General features: G+C 41.9%; 1 protein-coding gene across 1 annotated transcript in view; it reads left to right on the plus strand.

Moving 5' to 3' along the window:
* LOC146810657 (uncharacterized) overlaps positions 1-13,606 on the plus strand; it is a 50,401-nt gene extending 36,795 nt beyond the window's left edge. The window contains exon 4 of the mRNA XM_085614440.1: positions 13,209-13,606. Coding sequence (XP_085470566.1) covers positions 13,209-13,323 — 115 coding nt within the window. The 3' untranslated portion in view covers positions 13,324-13,606. The remainder of the gene's footprint in view (positions 1-13,208) is intronic.
* The last annotated feature ends 7,483 nt before the right edge of the window (positions 13,607-21,089 follow it).

Below are 21,089 nucleotides of genomic sequence, written 5' to 3' on the forward strand. Positions count from 1 at the left end.
CCTACACCAGGAGTACGTGCTAGCAGAGTTATCGCTGCTGCTCGTCGTTCTGTTTCCGTATCCATGCCGGTGTTCAACAGGTTCAGTGAGACAATTGGCCACTACCATCAAGTGGTCATGCGTATTATATTCAAATACCAGCACTTTGCATAACACTGTCTTTCTCCCTCCCCCTCCACTTAGTTGGAGGTTCCTGCTGCCGCAATATACTAGGATGCAATATCCGAGTGGTATTCACGATTATGGCGGTTTTGTGTCTCGCTATATTCTATTGATTACTATTGATCAACATAATCGTTGCTGTATCCCATGCTTCACGTTGTTAGATGAGTTAGGCTTATGATCCGCAACGTGGATCTAGAACAGCGTGCACATCTGATACAGCCCAGATGACCTGAACAGGGGGAACGGAGAGCGTCTCCTAAAGCAAATGCGGGTAGGAGAGGCAGGGCACGCTTGCTCCCAAACGCTATCCGCCACCCACCTCGCATACGCTCCCCGTTAGGGAAAAAGAGACACTCACCTCCCGAAGGCTGTTGAAAACCGCGCAGTCTCGGACCACAAACTGCAATCTTTTCCACGAAGTCGAGGCGGCCGGCCGCTGGATTCCTCCGTAATATTCACCAAAGAATGACCTTGTTTCCTGGAATCCGTGTCCCATTGGCAGGTGGCGAGTAAAACCGAGCAGGTCTCCCGGTAATTTTATAAACACACAGCGTCTTCTTCACAGAAGGACTCGCACTCGGGAAGGAGAATGGACTGTTTATTAGTCACTCGTTACGCGTTTCGTCAGTGAAACTGACTTGATCACACGAAGTGTACAACAAAAGGGAGGTGTATACATAGCTGAGAAAATAAACGACAGACAAAAGTTTGTCTAGTGGTGTCTGTAACGTTGGCGGCCATTACTGAATGTCAAAAGGTTGCCAGTTTGTACATATATACACGTAAATAAATGGTTACATGCTGTATCAGTGACATCAGCATATGCAAAAATAAATATACATAGTATAACAGCTTAATGTAACCAGTATTACTAAAAATTACGCAACAGACAAAGATTTGTCTCATACTGCATACATCTTAGGCAGCCATTACTAAATGTCGAAGAGTCAAATGACAAAATATAAAATTCCGTGACTATGTTCTTCAATACATATTGTGCCCATTGTTCAAATTAAACCTCAGTGGTCAAAATCAAAGTACACAGGTATCTGCATAATGGGCTGAATCTAGCTGATTATGAACCTATGATTTGCATAGTGCCATGTATTGAACACGCTGTCACAAAATAATTACAATATTGCAAGCATATAATTCACATACACAAATAGTGTGTGCTCGCTAGTGCACTACATTACTCCACAGCAAATAAATAGAGGCAATGTAAACGGTGCATAGAAACATGTCCCATATTGGGGATCTTGAGTGGTCACATGACATACTGTATATTTATATATATATTATATTAACTTATTTAAGAAGTCAAGTAACCCCATGAAATTCAATTTCAATACAAATCCATGTTGGAAAGGAAATATATACGGCATAGTGCCTTTATGCACATAGAGCTTTTGCTTGTTGCAATGTCAGTCGCCACTCAAATCAGACACAATTCTAAACCATCAGCACTGTACCACCTCCTATGCAAAATCAGTGCTATATAAAAAATCATAAGCTCATCAATGAAACGAGAAAATTACAAAGAAAGAATGTAATGTAAACTTCTTTCCTTACTGTGCCCCCTAGAACCGGGAAGAAAAGGGTAGGGTAACCGGTGCGGATGAGAGTAATCCAAAAGAGATGGCGACCCTTCCTTTCCTCCTGTGCAACAAAAGAAGAAAGAAAAAAGAAGAGAAGGGAAATTATGCCCAACTTCCTAAGAAAACATAAGTTTAAAATTGCACATATTAGTACTATTAGGTTTAATTTGAACAATGGGCACAATATGTATTGAAGAACATAGTCACGGAATTTTATATTTTGTCATTTGACTCTTCGACATTTAGTAATGGCTGCCTAAGATGTATGCAGTATGAGACAAATCTTTGTCTGTTGCGTAATTTTTAGTAATACTGGTTACATTAAGCTGTTATACTATGTATATTTATTTTTGCATATGCTGATGTCACTGATACAGCATGTAACCATTTATTTACGTGTATATATGTACAAACTGGCAACCTTTTGACATTCAGTAATGGCCGCCAACGTTACAGACACCACTAGACAAACTTTTGTCTGTCGTTTATTTTCTCAGCTATGTATACACCTCCCTTTTGTTGTACACTTCGTGTGATCAAGTCAGTTTCACTGACGAAACGCGTAACGAGTGACTAATAAACAGTCCATTCTCCTTCCCGAGTGCGAGTCCTTCTGTGAAGAAGACGCTGTGTGTTTATAAAATTACCGGGAGACCTGCTCGGTTTTACTCGCCACCTGCCAATGGGACACGGATTCCAGGAAACAAGGTCATTCTTTGGTGAATATTACGGAGGAATCCAGCGGCCGGCCGCCTCGACTTCGTGGAAAAGATTGCAGTTTGTGGTCCGAGACTGCGCGGTTTTCAACAGCCTTCGGGAGGTGAGTGTCTCTTTTTCCCTAACGGGGAGCGTATGCGAGGTGGGTGGCGGATAGCGTTTGGGAGCAAGCGTGCCCTGCCTCTCCTACCCGCATTTGCTTTAGGAGACGCTCTCCGTTCCCCCTGTTCAGGTCATCTGGGCTGTATCAGATGTGCACGCTGTTCTAGATCCACGTTGCGGATCATAAGCCTAACTCATCTAACAACGTGAAGCATGGGATACAGCAACGATTATGTTGATCAATAGTAATCAATAGAATATAGCGAGACACAAAACCGCCATAATCGTGAATACCACTCGGATATTGCATCCTAGTATATTGCGGCAGCAGGAACCTCCAACTAAGTGGAGGGGGAGGGAGAAAGACAGTGTTATGCAAAGTGCTGGTATTTGAATATAATACGCATGACCACTTGATGGTAGTGGCCAATTGTCTCACTGAACCTGTTGAACACCGACATGGATACGGAAACAGAACGACGAGCAGCAGCGATAACTCTGCTAGCACGTACTCCTGGTGTAGGGAGTAGCCTCTCAAGACCAATACAACCTATGGACACTTCTCTGAACGTAAAATTGAAACGCTTGGAAAAACTTAAAAAATCAGAAACTGCAAAGTGGTGGGAAGCCATTTCTCTACAGGACTATGTGGATAAACAAATGGTCCCGAGGGGTTTAAGAATTTATATCATGCCCTCATATGAGTCTCAGAATCCTCGCATGTTACAGGATTGGCAAGAAAATTCAGCGAATAGCTCTAGAAATATGCTGAATATACTTATAAAATACGCATGGGAAGACCGTGAACTGATTCTGTCTGAGATCAATACTATTGAAACAGATCTTTCTAAATGCAGTGAACAAGATATGATACAGAAATTCATGGCAGACCTTAAACCCAAACTTCAACAACATGAAGAGGACATAAAAAATCGTAAGCAGAGAAAACTCCACAGAGACTGTGTGGATTATGAATCCGGACGGATATTAACGTATAGTCATAAATATGATCACTTGTACAATGACCTACCACCCAACATTGAACCGACACAACCAGTGGAAAATGAAGTGGTCTCCTCAATTCCAGAAACGAATGGATCGGATTCAGATATTTCAGTCTCCACTACAGGTTCATCTTTGGAGAGACCACCCACCACTCGCACAGCTACTTTTTTAGACGAGTTTCGGGTCTTACGAAAAGGCCGACAAGTACCAAGAGAGAATATACAGTCACCACCGAGAAGAGGAAGAACACCACGGGGCAGAGGCCGTGGAAGAGGAAGAGGGAGGGGAGGAGCAAACAAAGACGCAAAAGAAGAAAACAAAGGGAATCAAAACAACACAAAGGAGCTCATGGGAAACAAGATGCGTGGCTCAAGAAACAGGAAATAATGGATCCGGACATGGTAAATAAAACCATTATCAATTTGAGTGATAAACAACTGACAATGTTCGAAAAAAGTACTTTATGCCTAGGTTTGACTTTTTGCCCTACGGAAATTTTTAATTATGCGAATACACGTATTGATTTGTACAGATTTATTCGCAAAGTCAAACTGAAGAAATGGCATTATTTATACAAACGGGATCAGACCAACCAAGGCTATGTAAATGAAGAGGTTGGCCGTCCTCTGTATAATTTGAATGTTGCAGATGCAGATATCCTGCGTGATATGCAGGTTCTAGCCAATGAGACACCGGTAAGCATTTCTAGCGAAGCAGTAGACCTAGACATTCCAACGGACTCGGCGGTGTCCACCAAATTCAAACCCCGGTCCATTTTTTATCCCAACCTTCCCCATGATAACATAGATACATTCCATGAAATGGTGACACAATCTTTATTAAAATTGAAACATCAAAAAAATAAAACTAGAAATGTACAGTTCAATCTATCTATTGAACAAAAAGAATTCTTGAAAACACTTAGTGATGACCCCAACATTGTTGTACGCCCCGCTGACAAGGGGGGCAATATTGTTTTGTGGTCTAAACAAATGTATATGGAAGAAGCACAAAAGCAGCTTAATGATACCAGATTCTATATGCAATCAAACTTTGACATGTATAATGCCAGTATTTTTGACATCTGGGCCAAACTTAAACTTTGGGAGGAAAAGGGTTATATTTCATGGGAAGAGTATTGCTACTTAAAACGTGATTACCCGAAATTATCTGTTTTATATCTTCTCCCTAAAGTTCACAAGAACCCAAAAACACCCCCTGGAAGACCGATTGTGTCATCTATAGGCAGTACTTTTGAGCATGTATCCAAATACGTTGACCATTTTTTGCGAGAATATGTTGTAGAACTCCCTTCCTATGTTAAGGACAGCAAAGATTTTTTACTCAAACTCAATAATATCAAATGGGAACCGAATGACCTCATGCTCACACTGGATGTGAATTCTTTGTATAGTATTATTGATCATACACAAGGGATGCAAGCATGCGAATATTATCTGAACAAAAGACCGATCGAATTTTTAGAACACACGAACATGGTACTCCAAATGATGCATCTATGTCTCACCAACAACATTTTTATGTTTGATGGCATCATTTATAAACAGATCCTTGGTACAGCAATGGGGACTTGTTTTGCCCCAAGTTTTGCCAATTTATTTATGGGCAAATGGGAGGAGGACATCAGGAAAGACAGCACACTCAATGATTCTTTCAGTAAAGTCAAAATCTGGTTACGATATATAGATGACCTTTTTGTTATCTGGACTGACACCGAACAAACTGCTATTGAGTTTTTAGATAAACTCAACAGCAATGATCGTAACATCTCCCTGACCAGTAGTATGAGCAAGCACTCAGTGGAGTTCTTAGACCTACTGATCAAACCTCAAGGAGACAGACTACACACAAGTCTGTTTCGCAAGGCTACAGCGGGCAATACACTTCTTCACGCTCTTAGCAGCCACCCAGAACCACTCAAATGGAGCATTCCATATGGTGAACTGCTAAGAGCGAGGAGAAATTGTAGCACTAATGACGCATTCCATCGTGAGAAGGAAATCATGGTCAAAAGATTCAGGGAAAGAGGTTACCCTCAATGGGTCCTTAACAAAGCCATTACTAAAGTTAACTCCATAGACCATGCACAAACACTTAATACGGACACTACAGAAAGTTCCACAGAGGGAACCAACAGGGTGATACTCACTTTTAGTGGTAACTCAGACCCAATTCACAAAATACTAACCAGTAATTGGAAGATTCTACAAAGTGACCCTATCATTGGCCATACTTTTGAAAGTAGACCTAGAATAAGCTACAGGAGAGGTCGTAGCTTGAGAGATCTTTTGGTACACAGTGATGTAACTTACAGAACGCCAGGTAATGTACAGAACCTTACTGGTTTTTATCCTTGCGGCCACTGCAAGGCATGCCGTAACAGCCATATGACCAAAACCGTGAATATTCCTGGCCAAACCAAACCAAAAATGATTAACCAATTTCTAACTTGTAGTACGTCCTTTTGTATCTATGTATTGATATGCCCATGCAAACTATGGTATGTGGGGAGCACTACATGTATGGCTAAGAAACGAGTGTTAGAGCATATGCGGGCCATCAATAAGAAAGATACCAACTATTGCAAGACACTTTGACCTTTTCCATCTATCCAACAGCTCCCTGCTTAGTTACTTCATCCTTGAACAAATCCATCTTGGCCCAAGAGGGGGTAACAGAACTTTACTACTCCGTAAACGTGAGTCTAAATGGATATTGATATTGGAAACTAAGTTCCCTAAGGGACACAATTTGGATGAGGAACTGAGCGTACACCTACATGAAGAATAATTACTTTCTCATATGTGCCTTCTGTTTTTCCGTAAGGAAATAGCCCCCTACTGGGGTTAGATATATCCTATTGCTGGTTGTTCAAAAATGAATGTTTTTAGCCATTTATAGGTACTATGACCTAATAGTACTAATATGTGCAATTTTAAACTTATGTTTTCTTAGGAAGTTGGGCATAATTTCCCTTCTCTTCTTTTTTCTTTCTTCTTTTGTTGCACAGGAGGAAAGGAAGGGTCGCCATCTCTTTTGGATTACTCTCATCCGCACCGGTTACCCTACCCTTTTCTTCCCGGTTCTAGGGGGCACAGTAAGGAAAGAAGTTTACATTACATTCTTTCTTTGTAATTTTCTCGTTTCATTGATGAGCTTATGATTTTTTATATAGCACTGATTTTGCATAGGAGGTGGTACAGTGCTGATGGTTTAGAATTGTGTCTGATTTGAGTGGCGACTGACATTGCAACAAGCAAAAGCTCTATGTGCATAAAGGCACTATGCCGTATATATTTCCTTTCCAACATGGATTTGTATTGAAATTGAATTTCATGGGGTTACTTGACTTCTTAAATAAGTTAATATAATATATATATAAATATACAGTATGTCATGTGACCACTCAAGATCCCCAATATGGGACATGTTTCTATGCACCGTTTACATTGCCTCTATTTATTTGCTGTGGAGTAATGTAGTGCACTAGCGAGCACACACTATTTGTGTATGTGAATTATATGCTTGCAATATTGTAATTATTTTGTGACAGCGTGTTCAATACATGGCACTATGCAAATCATAGGTTCATAATCAGCTAGATTCAGCCCATTATGCAGATACCTGTGTACTTTGATTTTGACCACTGAGGTTTAATTTGAACAATGGGCACAATATGTATTGAAGAACATAGTCACGGAATTTTATATTTTGTCATTTGACTCTTCGACATTTAGTAATGGCTGCCTAAGATGTATGCAGTATGAGACAAATCTTTGTCTGTTGCGTAATTTTTAGTAATACTGGTTACATTAAGCTGTTATACTATGTATATTTATTTTTGCATATGCTGATGTCACTGATACAGCATGTAACCATTTATTTACGTGTATATATGTACAAACTGGCAACCTTTTGACATTCAGTAATGGCCGCCAACGTTACAGACACCACTAGACAAACTTTTGTCTGTCGTTTATTTTCTCAGCTATGTATACACCTCCCTTTTGTTGTACACTTCGTGTGATCAAGTCAGTTTCACTGACGAAACGCGTAACGAGTGACTAATAAACAGTCCATTCTCCTTCCCGAGTGCGAGTCCTTCTGTGAAGAAGACGCTGTGTGTTTATAAAATTACCGGGAGACCTGCTCGGTTTTACTCGCCACCTGCCAATGGGACACGGATTCCAGGAAACAAGGTCATTCTTTGGTGAATATATATATATATATATATATATATATATATATATCCACCAAAAACTCGCAAATCCTTTCTTGATGCAAGTACGAGCCACACAAATCCAGTTTTCATTGATGCTTGATTTATTTACAGGGCAAAAAACAGACGCGTTTCGAGCATACAAGCTCTTGGTCACATGACCATAGGTTCAGAGTTCAGTCTATTTAAGGAAATTCAAAGGACATAAACAAAAGACTTCACAAAACCACTTCAAAAAACAATGTTGTCCCTTACTTCTGTGACTTTAAATTATTAATCAAAATCAATTCATACATCACAGCGTTTTACAGCGATAATGAAGATCTATGTCATTGAATTTATTCATAACGAAAATTATATATGCATTTCATGGCCAAATTTAAAGTGTATAATTAAAACACATATCTTATTTGGACTGCATGTCGGACCTCTCTTTGATATGAGTAGGTCGCTGACTTTAATTAAATCAAAGTCTATTTATCAAAAAATTGATTTTCCTCTCTTCTTTAATTATTGATCCAGAAGGGGAGAGCATTCATTTATTTATGATGCCAAAGAAACATATATATATATTCAAAAGAACAAAGGATTCTCCGCACTTCCGCACGGCCGTGTGGCGAACAGAGAAACACGAACCACACGAAATCTGGCACTGATGTTTATTAAGTCCTCAGATCTGATGCGTTTCAGACAACACTTCTCCTTGATCATACATACATACATATATGTATATTCACTTACAAAACCATTGGTTTCACACACGGTATAGTTAGGAATTAGCATTTAAAAAACCTTGCAAATTCACTTAAAAAACCATAGGTTTCACACATGTTATAGTTAGCTGGACATTTCCCTCGTAAAAAACCAATGAAATTCCCCCGTTATAGTTAGTGCAGGCAACTATAACTCACGCGACCGCAATCCTCTGCTGATGACGTCAGATATTACATCACTGTATTTAGACACCTATTTACCCATGTCTTCTTCCATTAATCTTTAGCTATACATATATTACAAATATTTATTTTTCAGAAAGACACATATGTAATCAGTGATGTAATATCTGACGTCATCAGCAGAGGATTGCGGTCGCGTGAGTTATAGTTGCCTGCACGGTGCGCGCTTATAGATATATATGTACTTTTAACTGAAATTTTCTCAGGAACTACTGAACAGAGTGACTCCAGATATTCAAAAGGCACATCCCTGACCTGAGGACTACCTCTCTGCCAAATTTCGAGTAAGTCTGTTCAGCCGTTCGGGCTGTACCTTGGACTAAAGGTCCCTATGGAAAAATGCATGGGGAAAACGCGTTTTGGGACCCCCCTTTTTTCTCGGCCCCCGCTTGACTAATCACACCGAGACTTTCAGGGTAGGAGCGGAGCGGAGCGCCCCACCTATTTTGAAATATTCGCGAGGATTGGTCAACCGGCGCCAAAGTTATTCAAAATAGAATTTTCAGATTTCCTATGGAAACAAGGTCCTAACTATAACTATCTACTGGCGACCGCCAGTAGATAATATATATATATATATATATATATATTCACTGAAAAAACCATAGGTTTCACACATGTTATAGTTAGCGGAAATTTTACTGATAAAAAACCAGTGAAATTCCCCCGTTATAGTTAGTGTAGGCAACTATAACTCACGCGACCGCAATCCTCTGCTGATGCTAATACTGTATTTAGACACTTATTTGCCCATGTCTTCTTCCATACATTTTTAGCTATACATATATTTCAAATATTTTTTTTTCATAAAGACACATATGTCATCAGCAGAAGATTGCGGTCGCGTGAGTTATAGTTGCCTACACTAACTATAACGGGGGAATTTCACTGGTTTTTTATCAGTAAAATTTCCGCTAACTATAACATGTGTGAAACCTATGGTTTTTTCAGTGAATTTGCAAGGTTTTTTAAATGCTAATTCCTAACTATAACGTGTGTGAAACCTATGGTTTTTTCAGTGAATTTGTACGTTTTTTTAAATGCTAAGTTACTTTACGCCATTCGTGGCGTGCGCGCCCACTTAACGCAGTTCGTTCCGTGCGCGCACGGTGCGCTTCGCGCACCGTGCGCGCACAGTAAGCACGCGGTGCGCTTCGCGCACCGCGCGCCCACTTTACGCAGTTAGTGCCATGCACGCACGGTGGGCACGCGGTGCGCTACGCGCACCGCGTGCCCACGTTACGCTAGATGGGCCATGTACGCACGATGCGCTTCGCGCACCGTGCGCACATGGAGGACATATGATGCACTTCGTTTTGAAAGGTAATATTTTAATTTTTCGTAATTTTTATAAGTGGGGTGGAGAGAGTGTTGTTAATTTTTTCTTTTATTATTTTTGTTTAAAATATTGTGGTTTTTCACACCCCTAATAAGCCCTGCACAATTGGTGGCCTGCGGCCACCAAAAGTACAGGGGGTGGGGTGAGTGTGGATAGTGTTTTTTTTTTACATTTTTTACCGTACGCGTACGGTAAGCGTAATCGGCGAAATTAGCGAAAAAATAAAAATTGCATTTTTGGCCTTGGGGGGTCTTTGGGGACTCCCTCAACATGGCTATGTGTGTGGGAGCTGTCTAAACAGCCCCTTTACATGTTTATTGGTTTTATTTAACAACCTAGCTCTCAGTGCGAGAGAGAAAATGGCGGCCGCCGCTTCCTGGTTTCGGCTGTTTGGAATGTTTACTAAGATCTAAGAGCCAATCAGAATCGCGCTCGCGCACGCCACCGTACGCGTACGGTAAGCTTACGGTAAGCGTACCGTAAGCTGGCTCAGATATATATATTGATTTAAAGGCTATTTTCTCAGAATCTACTGAACAGATTTACACCAAACCTACAAAAGGCACTTCCTTGACCTGAGGACTACCTCTCTGCCAAATTTCTAGTAATTCTGTTCAGCCGTTCGGGCTGTAGCCCTGTCTAAAGGTCCTATGGAAAAATGCATGGGAAAAACGTGTTTTGGGACCCCCCTTTTATCTCAGCCCCCGCTTGACGAATCCCCCCGAGACTTTCAGGGTAGGAGCGTAGCGTAGCCGCGAATTTCTCAAAATAGGTGGGGCGCTACGCTCCGCTCCTACCCTGAAAGTCTCGGGGGGATCCGTCAAGCGGGGGCTGAGATAAAAGGGGGGTCCCAAAACGCGTTTTTCCCATGCATTTTTCCATAGGACCTTTAGAACGAGCTACAGCCCGAACGGCTGAACAGAATTACTCAAAATTTGGCAGAGAGGTAGTCCCTAGGTCAAGGAAGTGCCTTTTGTAGGTCTGGTGTAAATCTGTTCAGTATTTCCGGAGAAAATAGCATTTAAAAGCATATATATATATATATGCGCGCAGGGTGCGCGCACCGTGCGAGCACCGTGCGAGCACCCTAACGTGCGCGAGCGTAATTCTGATTGGTGGTTACATGTTAGTCAACGTTCGAATCGGTCGAAATCAGGAAGTGTCAGCCGCCATTTTGTTTGTTTTCAGTGCGAGAGTGAAAAAGGAAGGTGGCGAACGTGAAAAGGGGGCAGGGTAGAGAGTTCCTGACCCCCTAGCCTTTGTCAGGGGGTCCCTGAAGGACCCCGAAGGCAAAAAAAAAAATTATTTTTTTTTAAAAATCGCGGGGGTGCGCGCACAGTGCGCGCACCCTGAAAAACACAAAAAAAAAATTATTTTTTTTTGAAAAAAAAAAAAATAATTCGCAGGGTGAAAACCAAAAAAAAAAATAATAATAATTTTTAATACGTAGTTTATTGTAAAATAAATATATAAAAAATAATACATAAATAAATTAGCATTTAAAAAACCGTACAAATTCACTGAAAAAACCATAGGTTTCACACACGTTATAGTTAGGAATTAGCATTTAAAAAACCTTGCTAATTCACTGAAAAAACCATAGGTTTCACACATGTTATAGTTAGCTGGACATTTTACTGATAAAAAACCAATGAAATTCCCCCGTTATAGTTACTGTAGGCAACTATAACTCACGCGACCGTAATCCTCTGCTGATGACATATGTGTCTTTATGAAAAAAAAATATTTGTAATATATGTATAGCTAAAATTTAATGGAAGAAGACATGGGCAAATAAGTGTCTAAATACAGTATTAGCATCAGCAGAGGATTGCGGTCGCGTGAGTTATAGTTGCCTACAGTAACTATAACGGGGGAATTTCATTGGTTTTTTATCAGTAAAATGTCCAGCTAACTATAACATGTGTGAAACCTATGGTTTTTTCAGTGAATATATATATATATATATATATATATATATATATATATATGTGTGTGTGTATATATATATATATATGTGTATATATATATATATATATATCACACGAAAAGGATCTTGAGGAAAAGAATCCAGGCGAGCCCACTCGGTCGATCAAAGCAGTTTATTTCTCACGACAGACACAGATAACGCGTTTTGACCACGTCCGTGGTCTTGTTCACATATATATATATCTGCCATGCTCATTAACGGCAGGTAATACATTTATTGACACACAAAGGGCTTAATCACGAGTCTGGTGGTCCACATACCGTCAGACTCGTAGAGGCGCATCAGTGGCAGTCTCCCGTCCACCTTATTACAATAAGGGCAGTCGGAATGCCATTGCCCTGCTGCAGCCGCCAGGGAACTGCTGTTCGTTGGCGGTGTTCCGGTGGTCAGGAGGCAGTAATATGCTTGGCGGGAGCGCCACGGTCCCGCCAAGCATATTACAAGTTTTCTCTCTGCGATGGTTTTCATAACGGTTCCACCGCCATGAAAACAGTGGCTGAGAGGAGACAAAAGGGGCCCTACAAGGCCCACTTGTGAGTCTGTGCCATGTGGATGAACACCGGGGTGGGAGCATAACATGTGTGCATGAACACCAGTTCCTGCACGGCATGGACTTTACAGTCCATGTTGTGCAGGAACTGTTTTTGGCATTCCCATTGCGGTGCCCATTTTCTGAGGCACTGCAGAGGGAACACCAAAAACCAGCCTGCCAGACAGAAGGAAACTCCTATTCTGGCGCATGACCGACCATGGATTTGGCGGTGCAGTGGCAGGGTGGACCCAGCGCTGCAACCGCAAACACGTAATCAGGCTCAAGGTGTCTGTTCAGTTTCACTATGAAATACTTTATACTAAAATCAAGTTTGATTATGTTGATGTTCTGTCTTACTTTCTTGCACTCGGTGCTATCTTGTGAAGCTTGTGCAGGAAAAACGTGGCCCAGGCTGTGACTAATCAATCATCACATCCCAATTAAATTTCAGTGGTCCTAGGGGACCAGCAATGTTTTGCTACTGTGCCACTATAGACAGTATAAACAAGTGTTTGCGCTGAGCATCACAATTTGTGTTTTGTTCTTTTTGCTTTCTTGTGGCAGCCGAATATCGATGGCTGGTGCCCTTGGAGGAAAAAGAGGAGGAGGAGTTCCTTGGTTCACCAGCCAGGCTCACCTCCAACCCAGTCATGCCACCATTGCTGCCACCTACAGCTGAGGTCCAGTGTCGCCCTTACCATCAGCATCCCCTCCTCATCATCATCATCATCAACATCCGACCGCCTCCTCCACTGTGTCCTCCACAGCGCATCTCAGATGCGAAACGGTTCAGCTGAGGTGCGAGATTGCACTGCTCCAGTGCGACCAACAGAACATGGCCCAGGAGATGGCCAACACCTCCACAGAACTGGCTGTCCTTAAAGGACTTTTCTATTGGACATTTGTTTTGGTGGCAGGACATGTTGTGGGTAGAGAGGGTGGGAAGTTGGGAAAAGGGTGGTAAGGACTTTTTTGCTTGGGGAGGGGTGTCAGTTTGTTGTAGGTGGAAAGGGTGTTTTTTAATTATTTTTTTTAATAATGGGCTTTGCTTTTTAAAAAATAATTATCTGTCTTTCCATTGCTAGTTGGCCTAGTATAGCATATTGGTTTCGAAACGAGAGCACAACGAGAAGCTGCCCTCTGAGATTGTCATCACCTTTCCCCTCTAGACTTTCCTTACCTAAAGTGCCTTGCCATTTATGTATTCTTCATTAGTTTAATTACCTCTTCCTGCAATCCAGTAATTAATTATACCCTGCCACCAGAGTGGCACTGTCTGAGAACAGAAAACAGGTTAATTCTGTTTCACTTTATTACCTAATGAGGTTTTGCTACACCCAGCCACCTATTGATTATACTGTATACTAGTTTTTGCAGTTATTGCCCTTGTCCTACCCACTGTAACTATTATTGACTCTATTGGCAACAACATACACAGAAATTTAATTATATCTCTCCTTCCAAAGGACAACTTCAGTTCTATGTTATTAACTAGTGCTTCAAGTTCTTAACTGAATAGATTAAGTGATGGTAGGTACCTCTCGCAATCTTTCCAAACCTTATTGCCGGGTTTCCCAAAAGGACCTTTGCAATGGTGGTGGTATTAGTGTTCTTGTGCTAACAGGAAAGAGGCATAGGCTGGTGCAGTCATGTGCAATAAATTGAAAAGTCAGAACAATTTTACAACCGATCCCAGACAAGTGGTAGCGGGACACTGTCTACAAGGATTTCCCACTACCATCTGTACAGGTAGCTGTAATGAATTGCCCTTAGCCTTTCTTTCCCATTCTGGTGTCTTCCTCACTGTTATCATTTTCCCCCTTTTTCCCCTATACAGCATTGACCAAATTTTTGTAACCCAGTCCTGATGACGGTCAGAAATTGTACAGGACGAAACGCAGTCGACCACTAAGCGCATCCTCCGGTGCACTTTGTTAGTTTCTTAAAACAGTCAAACCTTTTGAGAGTTAACTATATACCATTTTACTACCATTCCTCCAAATTAATAATTGTTGCGCCTTTTAGCTGTTTCAATTTTTCACGTGTCACTTGCGCCATTCACCTTCTACACGAACACATTTGTGCACACCAATTGCTTTGGTTACAATTGTACACAATGTATTTTCGTGCTGATATCTCTTCAACTATCTAAATACAGACCAATCACTTAAATACGTTTGTTCTCAATTATTGTGGTCTCCCTTTCTTTCCTGTTTGCTACATTTGAATTGTTTTCTTTATGTATTTGTCTACTAAATGATCACTGGTTGAGATATTATTGTAGTATCTCAGAGATACGGCGCATTCCTGCCCTTTTCTTTTGATGCAGGGCAGTCCCGCAAGATTCTTAGGTGCGCTGCCCTGCGTCTAAAACCTTGTAAATGAGACCCAATGTGCGTCTTATGGTAATCACTGTATGCGGGGGTGTCTGTCTCTGAGTCTTGTGCCATTTGGAGGTTGTTGATGTGGGTGATGCTGGTACACTGCAGGGGCAGGGCTGCATTGTGTAAAGCTGTCATCTTTTTCTTCCTCATCACCTCCTTCTATCACTGTGATCGGAGCTGCTTCCCCTCTCTCATCACCAACACCAGATACTTTAAGCTGCTCCTCCCACCGAATGGAATGACTTTTTTTCATATGGGACATTTGGCCTCCAGTATCTTAATGTGAACCTGGCTTACCTTGACGAACACTTGAGTGGCAAATAGATCATATTGTAATGTTATCCTCCTGCTTGTTAATCATACAGAAGTCCCAAACTGGGGAAGAGAATATTTTTAGTGTGTCACTACCAATGTCTGAAGAACTAGAGGTAGGTGGGTGTGTCATTTCCCTATCTACAGTTCGTACTTTGATTGAGGTAGTGGTGAATGCAGGCCTTCAAATATGGAAGTTGGCTGTGGTAGTGGTGGTAAAACCCGTGCCACATCCCTCTGAGCAGGTTGAATAGGAGGGGTCATCTCGGTGTCCTTTGAGCCACCCTCCATACTGAAAATCATTGGCTCATCCTCATCACTGTTCCTTTCCATTCCTCAAAGGCTTTCAGGAACTTTCCTTTTCCCTTGTCTCTCGTGGCACGTCTCGGACTCGGCTGGGGTCCAATCAATGTCCAGATCATCAGAAGGGGGACGGAAGAAGATGGTGGAGTAGCCTTTCTTTTTCTTGCTGGAGAGCATGAAGCCAATAGTTTAACAGCTACATCTTGCTCAGCAGGGAGCTCATCCTCCTGTTCTGCTCCTATTACAGGAAGAACTGCTGGTGACTTCGGCTACTGTTGTCCACTTTGCTCAGTTTCCTGCAACAATTGGGTACTTTGCAGCTGAGACAAATCCAATTCGGACTCACTGCTCGTCACCATGACTGCAGCGGCTGCCACACTGAGAGACATGGGCTTGGGCTTAGGTTGGGGTTTTGCAGTTGCTCCCAGATTGCTGTCTGGAAGGCTATGCAGCAGGCATATCACGTTTCCTGGAAAAGGTGGATGGTGGCACGCCAGTGGTGGCAATCTACTTCTTCTCCTCCTCACTGGCCACTTTCTTGGCAGGAACCCTTTCTTTGGGGCCATCTTTAGACTCTGGCAGTTGGCACTTAGCTGCACAGGCAAAGCAGAGTAGGATTCAGGTGGTGTGGTGTCACTTTGTGCTGGCCTTCTGCCTGGCAGTACTGTGGGTGATGTCTCTTGTGCATCTAAAAGTAAACAAAAAGTGAAAAAATACAGTGAAAAGTGGCATTTTTGGAGTTTCAATTATTCAATCAGAAAATATAATTTTGTGAGGTTATCCAAAATAATTAACAATACTGTAACCATTTAAAACAAATTACAATTTCAATAAAATCATACAGATTTCAAAATGTATTTTATGTGCCTCTAAGGCTTATAAGACACTGTGGCAGGCAGGGGGTGCAGGGGAAAATGGAATAATCCTCAAAATAATAAATGCTGGTGATATGCGGCTATGGCAGGCAGGGGGTGCAGTTTAAAATGAAATAAACCTTAAAAAATTAATACATGTATGCGCATATGGCAGGCAGGGGGTGCAGGGGGAAATTGAATAATCCTTAAAATAATGAATGCTGGTGATGTGCAACTATGGCAGGCAGAGGGTGCAGGGGGAAATGAAATAATCCTCAAAAAGGTAATGCTGGTGTGCACCTATGGCCTGAGACCTATAGAAAACAGGGAGAGCAGAAAAAATGGAATAATCCTTAAAATTAATGCTGGTATGCACCTTTGGCAGGCAGGGGGTGCGGGGAAATTTTTTATAATTCATTACAAATTAATGCTGGTGTGCAAGTATGGCCTAAGAGACCTATGGCAGGCAGGGGATGCAGGAACAAAATCAAATAATGTCAAAAAAGTAATCTCTGCTGTCTGGCTAGGAACTTTGAGAAATCCTCTGGGGAGGCAAGGAGGTGCATAGGAAAACTGAAAGATGCATATATTATTATATAAACACTGTACATACATACTACAATCATCCTCAAGCACAATAGACTAATATCAGGGGGAAAAGTAAAATAAATGAATACATTTTAAAAAGTCATAGCCCTCTTCTATCACTGTCCCTAGAAAAGGGCTTGAAAACTGTAAAAAGGGATTCAACTCACTGGCTGGCTACACAAATAGGCCTTTGGCCACATTTTCAAACAACAACAAACAGGAAGGCATGGACTACAAAGAACACAAGCAGGTTTATGGTAAAAGCACACTGTCTGGCTACACAAAATGGCCTTAGGCCACATGTTCAAACGACAAGTAAGGAGGCATGGACAACAAAGAATAGTACATGCACGCCTATGGAAACTGACTACACAAAATGTCTGCATGCCACATGGCATGGAGAACAAAGACAAAATGGTGGCCTATGGAAAACACAAACATAAACACATGCTCCCCCCCCCCCACACACACACACACACACACTGGCCAGACAAAAAATGGCCACTTGGCCAGCAAACAAAGGAGGTATGGTAAACAAAGAAGAAAACACTACCAATAATTCAGCTATGCCAAAAACAAAAAGTAAGTCCGCTATAAAACTTTTCCAACAACACACATCCTCCCAAGCATCAAAATATTTCCCCACCAAAATACACTTTTTGCTGAAAAAAAAGCATGTAAAATCAACAAAAACACATTTTGTATTTAAATGTCATTCCTAGATCATAGATGTTAAAACAACCTATACCAAAGAAACAGTTGCTTCATTACCCAGTGCCTACTAGTATTGGCTGGATGGCCCTTAGGCAGACTAGGCCACATGGTAAAATAAATGAATAGTGCAAATTTCACAAACATGGAGGAAATTAACGTACCCGTGCAACCTTTTACCCTTATAAAAAACTATAAAATTCAATGCAAAAAAATAGGCCCCTACTGCAACACCAGGTCACCCACCACAACCACAATCAAATTTAAAAATTGAATAAAATGTACAGAGAGGTACTGGTGAATTCCCTCAATCAAACAATACCCCGATCCAAATTTTTTTTTAGCTTACTGGTTGTGATGTGACAAAAAGAAAGGGGCATATTAGCAAGAACCTCGTTAAAATTATCGCCGTTTCCTGCCGCTAAAACGGCGATAATGGGCTTTTCCAGTAGAAGCCCAGGTTAGATGTCCTGCATATCTAACCTGGGCTTCTATTGGAATTCTATAACGCAGATTAGCAAGCCCATTATCGCCGTTTAAGCGGCAGTTTCCTGCCACTAAAATGGCGATAATTTTAACGAGGTTCTTGCTAATATGCCCCAAAGTTCTTAACCCAAAAAGAGAGTGATCCTTTCACCTCGAAATCCAAATTAAAAGTTACCAGGAGATGGACAAAACACTGGGAGGAGCCTTCTGGACTGGAAGAGTAACCTGGGGTCTCTGTGGCACTTCCTTCCTGTTAAAAAAAGGAAAAATAAAAAAAATGTTTCCCACACTAAAAGCAACCTGAACTGTCTGTTTGATTAGAATATTCAGCCGAAAAGGTATTCTCGAGTTGATTTAGCTACTTCTCCGTGGCGACAGGAAATCGCACATGGGGCTGGCAAATCTCGCTCGCGCTCACAAGTGCACGTTGTGTAGCCTCACATTGTTCCCATCTACATCACGAGGCTTGAACAGCAAAATAATTCTGCCATGCGCCGATTGGCAGAATTTGGTAGGAACTTCGCTTTGCAAGCTTAATGTAGAGTTACCGAATTCCGCCAATTCCGCAAGTGGAATTATAATTCCGCTTGGCCTAGTATTCACATAGCCCACAGACATTATCCTACCACACCAATGTTGTCTGCAGCCTCGCAAGTACCAGTACAGGGCTTCAAAATGTAACCCAGTCCTTGGAACCTGTTGGGTGCCAGACCCTTCTCACCATAACAGGAAATAGGAACAGAGATCAGCTCCTTGTGGACCAGTAATTGACCAGTAAAAGAGAAGTGTCCAAAAAGGAGTCAAACACTGGCATGACTTTTTTCCCAAGAAGGATCTGCAGAACAAAAGGGTAATTATTTCTCTCTTCTGTTTACAATGAATTATTCTTCCCTGAACCTCCATCACAACAATGTATCTCATCTTCTCATTTCCTCCCCTAGCTGCTTCCCCATTATCCCACAGTTTCCTCATTCCCCTCTTACTCAAGTTTGATACCAGTTGTTTGCTTTCTTTTTGTCTGTGCAAAGATAAACTTACAGGTTTGTCAATGTTATCCGCTGCAGCAATTTTTATCATGCTCAGTAACTGTTAATCTCTGTAAAATGCGATGATACCTTCGGGCAACATTTATGCCACAGAAAAGTGTATACATTAATTAGAGCATGTGATCAGTCTGCCTTCTGATTCTCACCACAATTAAAGAGAGTTCCACAGAGCTCATTTGGAGTGAAAAAATCAGCACTGCTGTCGTTTTTTAGGTCTCGCCTAGCTATTGCGTTTATGCAATCGCTATGCGAGACTCTAGTCAGAGGGGCATTTCAAAGTGCTCCCAAAAGTGGATTGCATGGCGAGCACGCGCACAATCACGTGCATCGTGCCGCCATGCAATCCGTTTGGGGAAGCGCTTCAGCCCACTGGCGCGTGCACATGTAGCCACAGCCTCGGAATCATACTTCAAAGGGTCCGCTCCCCCGCCTGAAATGCGCTCCCCCGCCACAGCATGCCGAGAGATTGTTTCCTCATGGCGCCTCTCACAACTGTCCCTCCCACACCACAGGGCTAGCCTCCATGCGCTGGTCAGCGAGACTTCTGCAGTAGAGTATGGGAGAGAAGCCCCACTCACTCTCCACCCATATTTTTCATTGTCTTGTGACTTTGTTCTTCGTAAATGCTGCTGGCTTTTAACTCAGTTATCGGTTTGTTAGTCCCTCCGTAGTACAGCCTCGGCTTCATTTGTAGTCTCCCATGGCTACTGGCCGTTTTACTTCTGTTACACGGTTCATGTTATTTAATCTGTAAGCACTGCTTTCTTTAATGAGTTCTTCCTACTGCAGGCACCACATGCTTTCAGCGCACGATGCGTGCTTCAGTTACCAAGCAGCCCCTCGCTTGCTTTATCTTTATCCCACCCCTGCCCTTCTGAGATGCCATTTATTTATTTTTGTAATTTAAAGTGCTTGATCCGGATCCAGATTTGCTAATAAGGCTTGAACACTGGTCCCCAGCGCCCAAGTCTGCAGCTCTGACCGCTGAACCACAACCTCGCCCTCCGAGAGCAGCGTATAGTTCTCTTTCCATGCTTGTTCTTCAAGCACCACAAACATGTAAAAGGCTCAAGGCTGTGCTGGAAGACTGCAGGAAGGCCGGCCATTTGATCGAGGAGTATATACACTTTAATAAAAGCACAAGGAGTTTATGATCTTCCAAAAGGCACACTTATCATTGGCCTTACCCTAATGTCTATCGCCATTGCTATTGATATGGTAATCAGGAGATCTTTTATTTCTGCACCAGTCACTTGTATTTAAGCCATCTTTGGAAGTCGGGAGACGCTTTGGTGCTCAGGATAAACAGGCAGGTCTCGTCTGAGGTCTTGCATGCTCTTTTACTGTCAGTTCTGATCTCTCGTGGTGTCACAGCTGTCGCCAGTCGTCAGTGACATCCGCTCCTCCTCATCTCCATATTTGGGATGGCTCATTGCTTGCGCTCCCTTTTTTAGTTTTATTTGCCCTGAAGCCAGTTGCATATTTTTCAGTTGCCCAAAGAATGGCCCGCTGGAGTGAAGAATATTTAATGGCGACTACCGCTTCCACGTTGTGAAATCCTTTTCCAACGTTAAGTTCATAAATTTGCCTTTTCTGATATATTCCTTCTCCTGTTGCCAGACAAATAAATACCCATTATTGGGCAATTTAGAGGTAGCCCCGCCTTCAGGCTTAATAGGCCACCTGACGTCATATTTTTTCCGAGTGGAAATACTGTTCCGATGTGATGTGCTAAATGTTTATTTATAGTTTCTTTTTCTG

The sequence above is a fragment of the Triturus cristatus genome, chromosome 7 (genome assembly GCF_964204655.1).
Source record: "Triturus cristatus chromosome 7, aTriCri1.1, whole genome shotgun sequence".
Taxonomy (NCBI): Eukaryota; Metazoa; Chordata; class Amphibia; order Caudata; family Salamandridae; genus Triturus; species Triturus cristatus.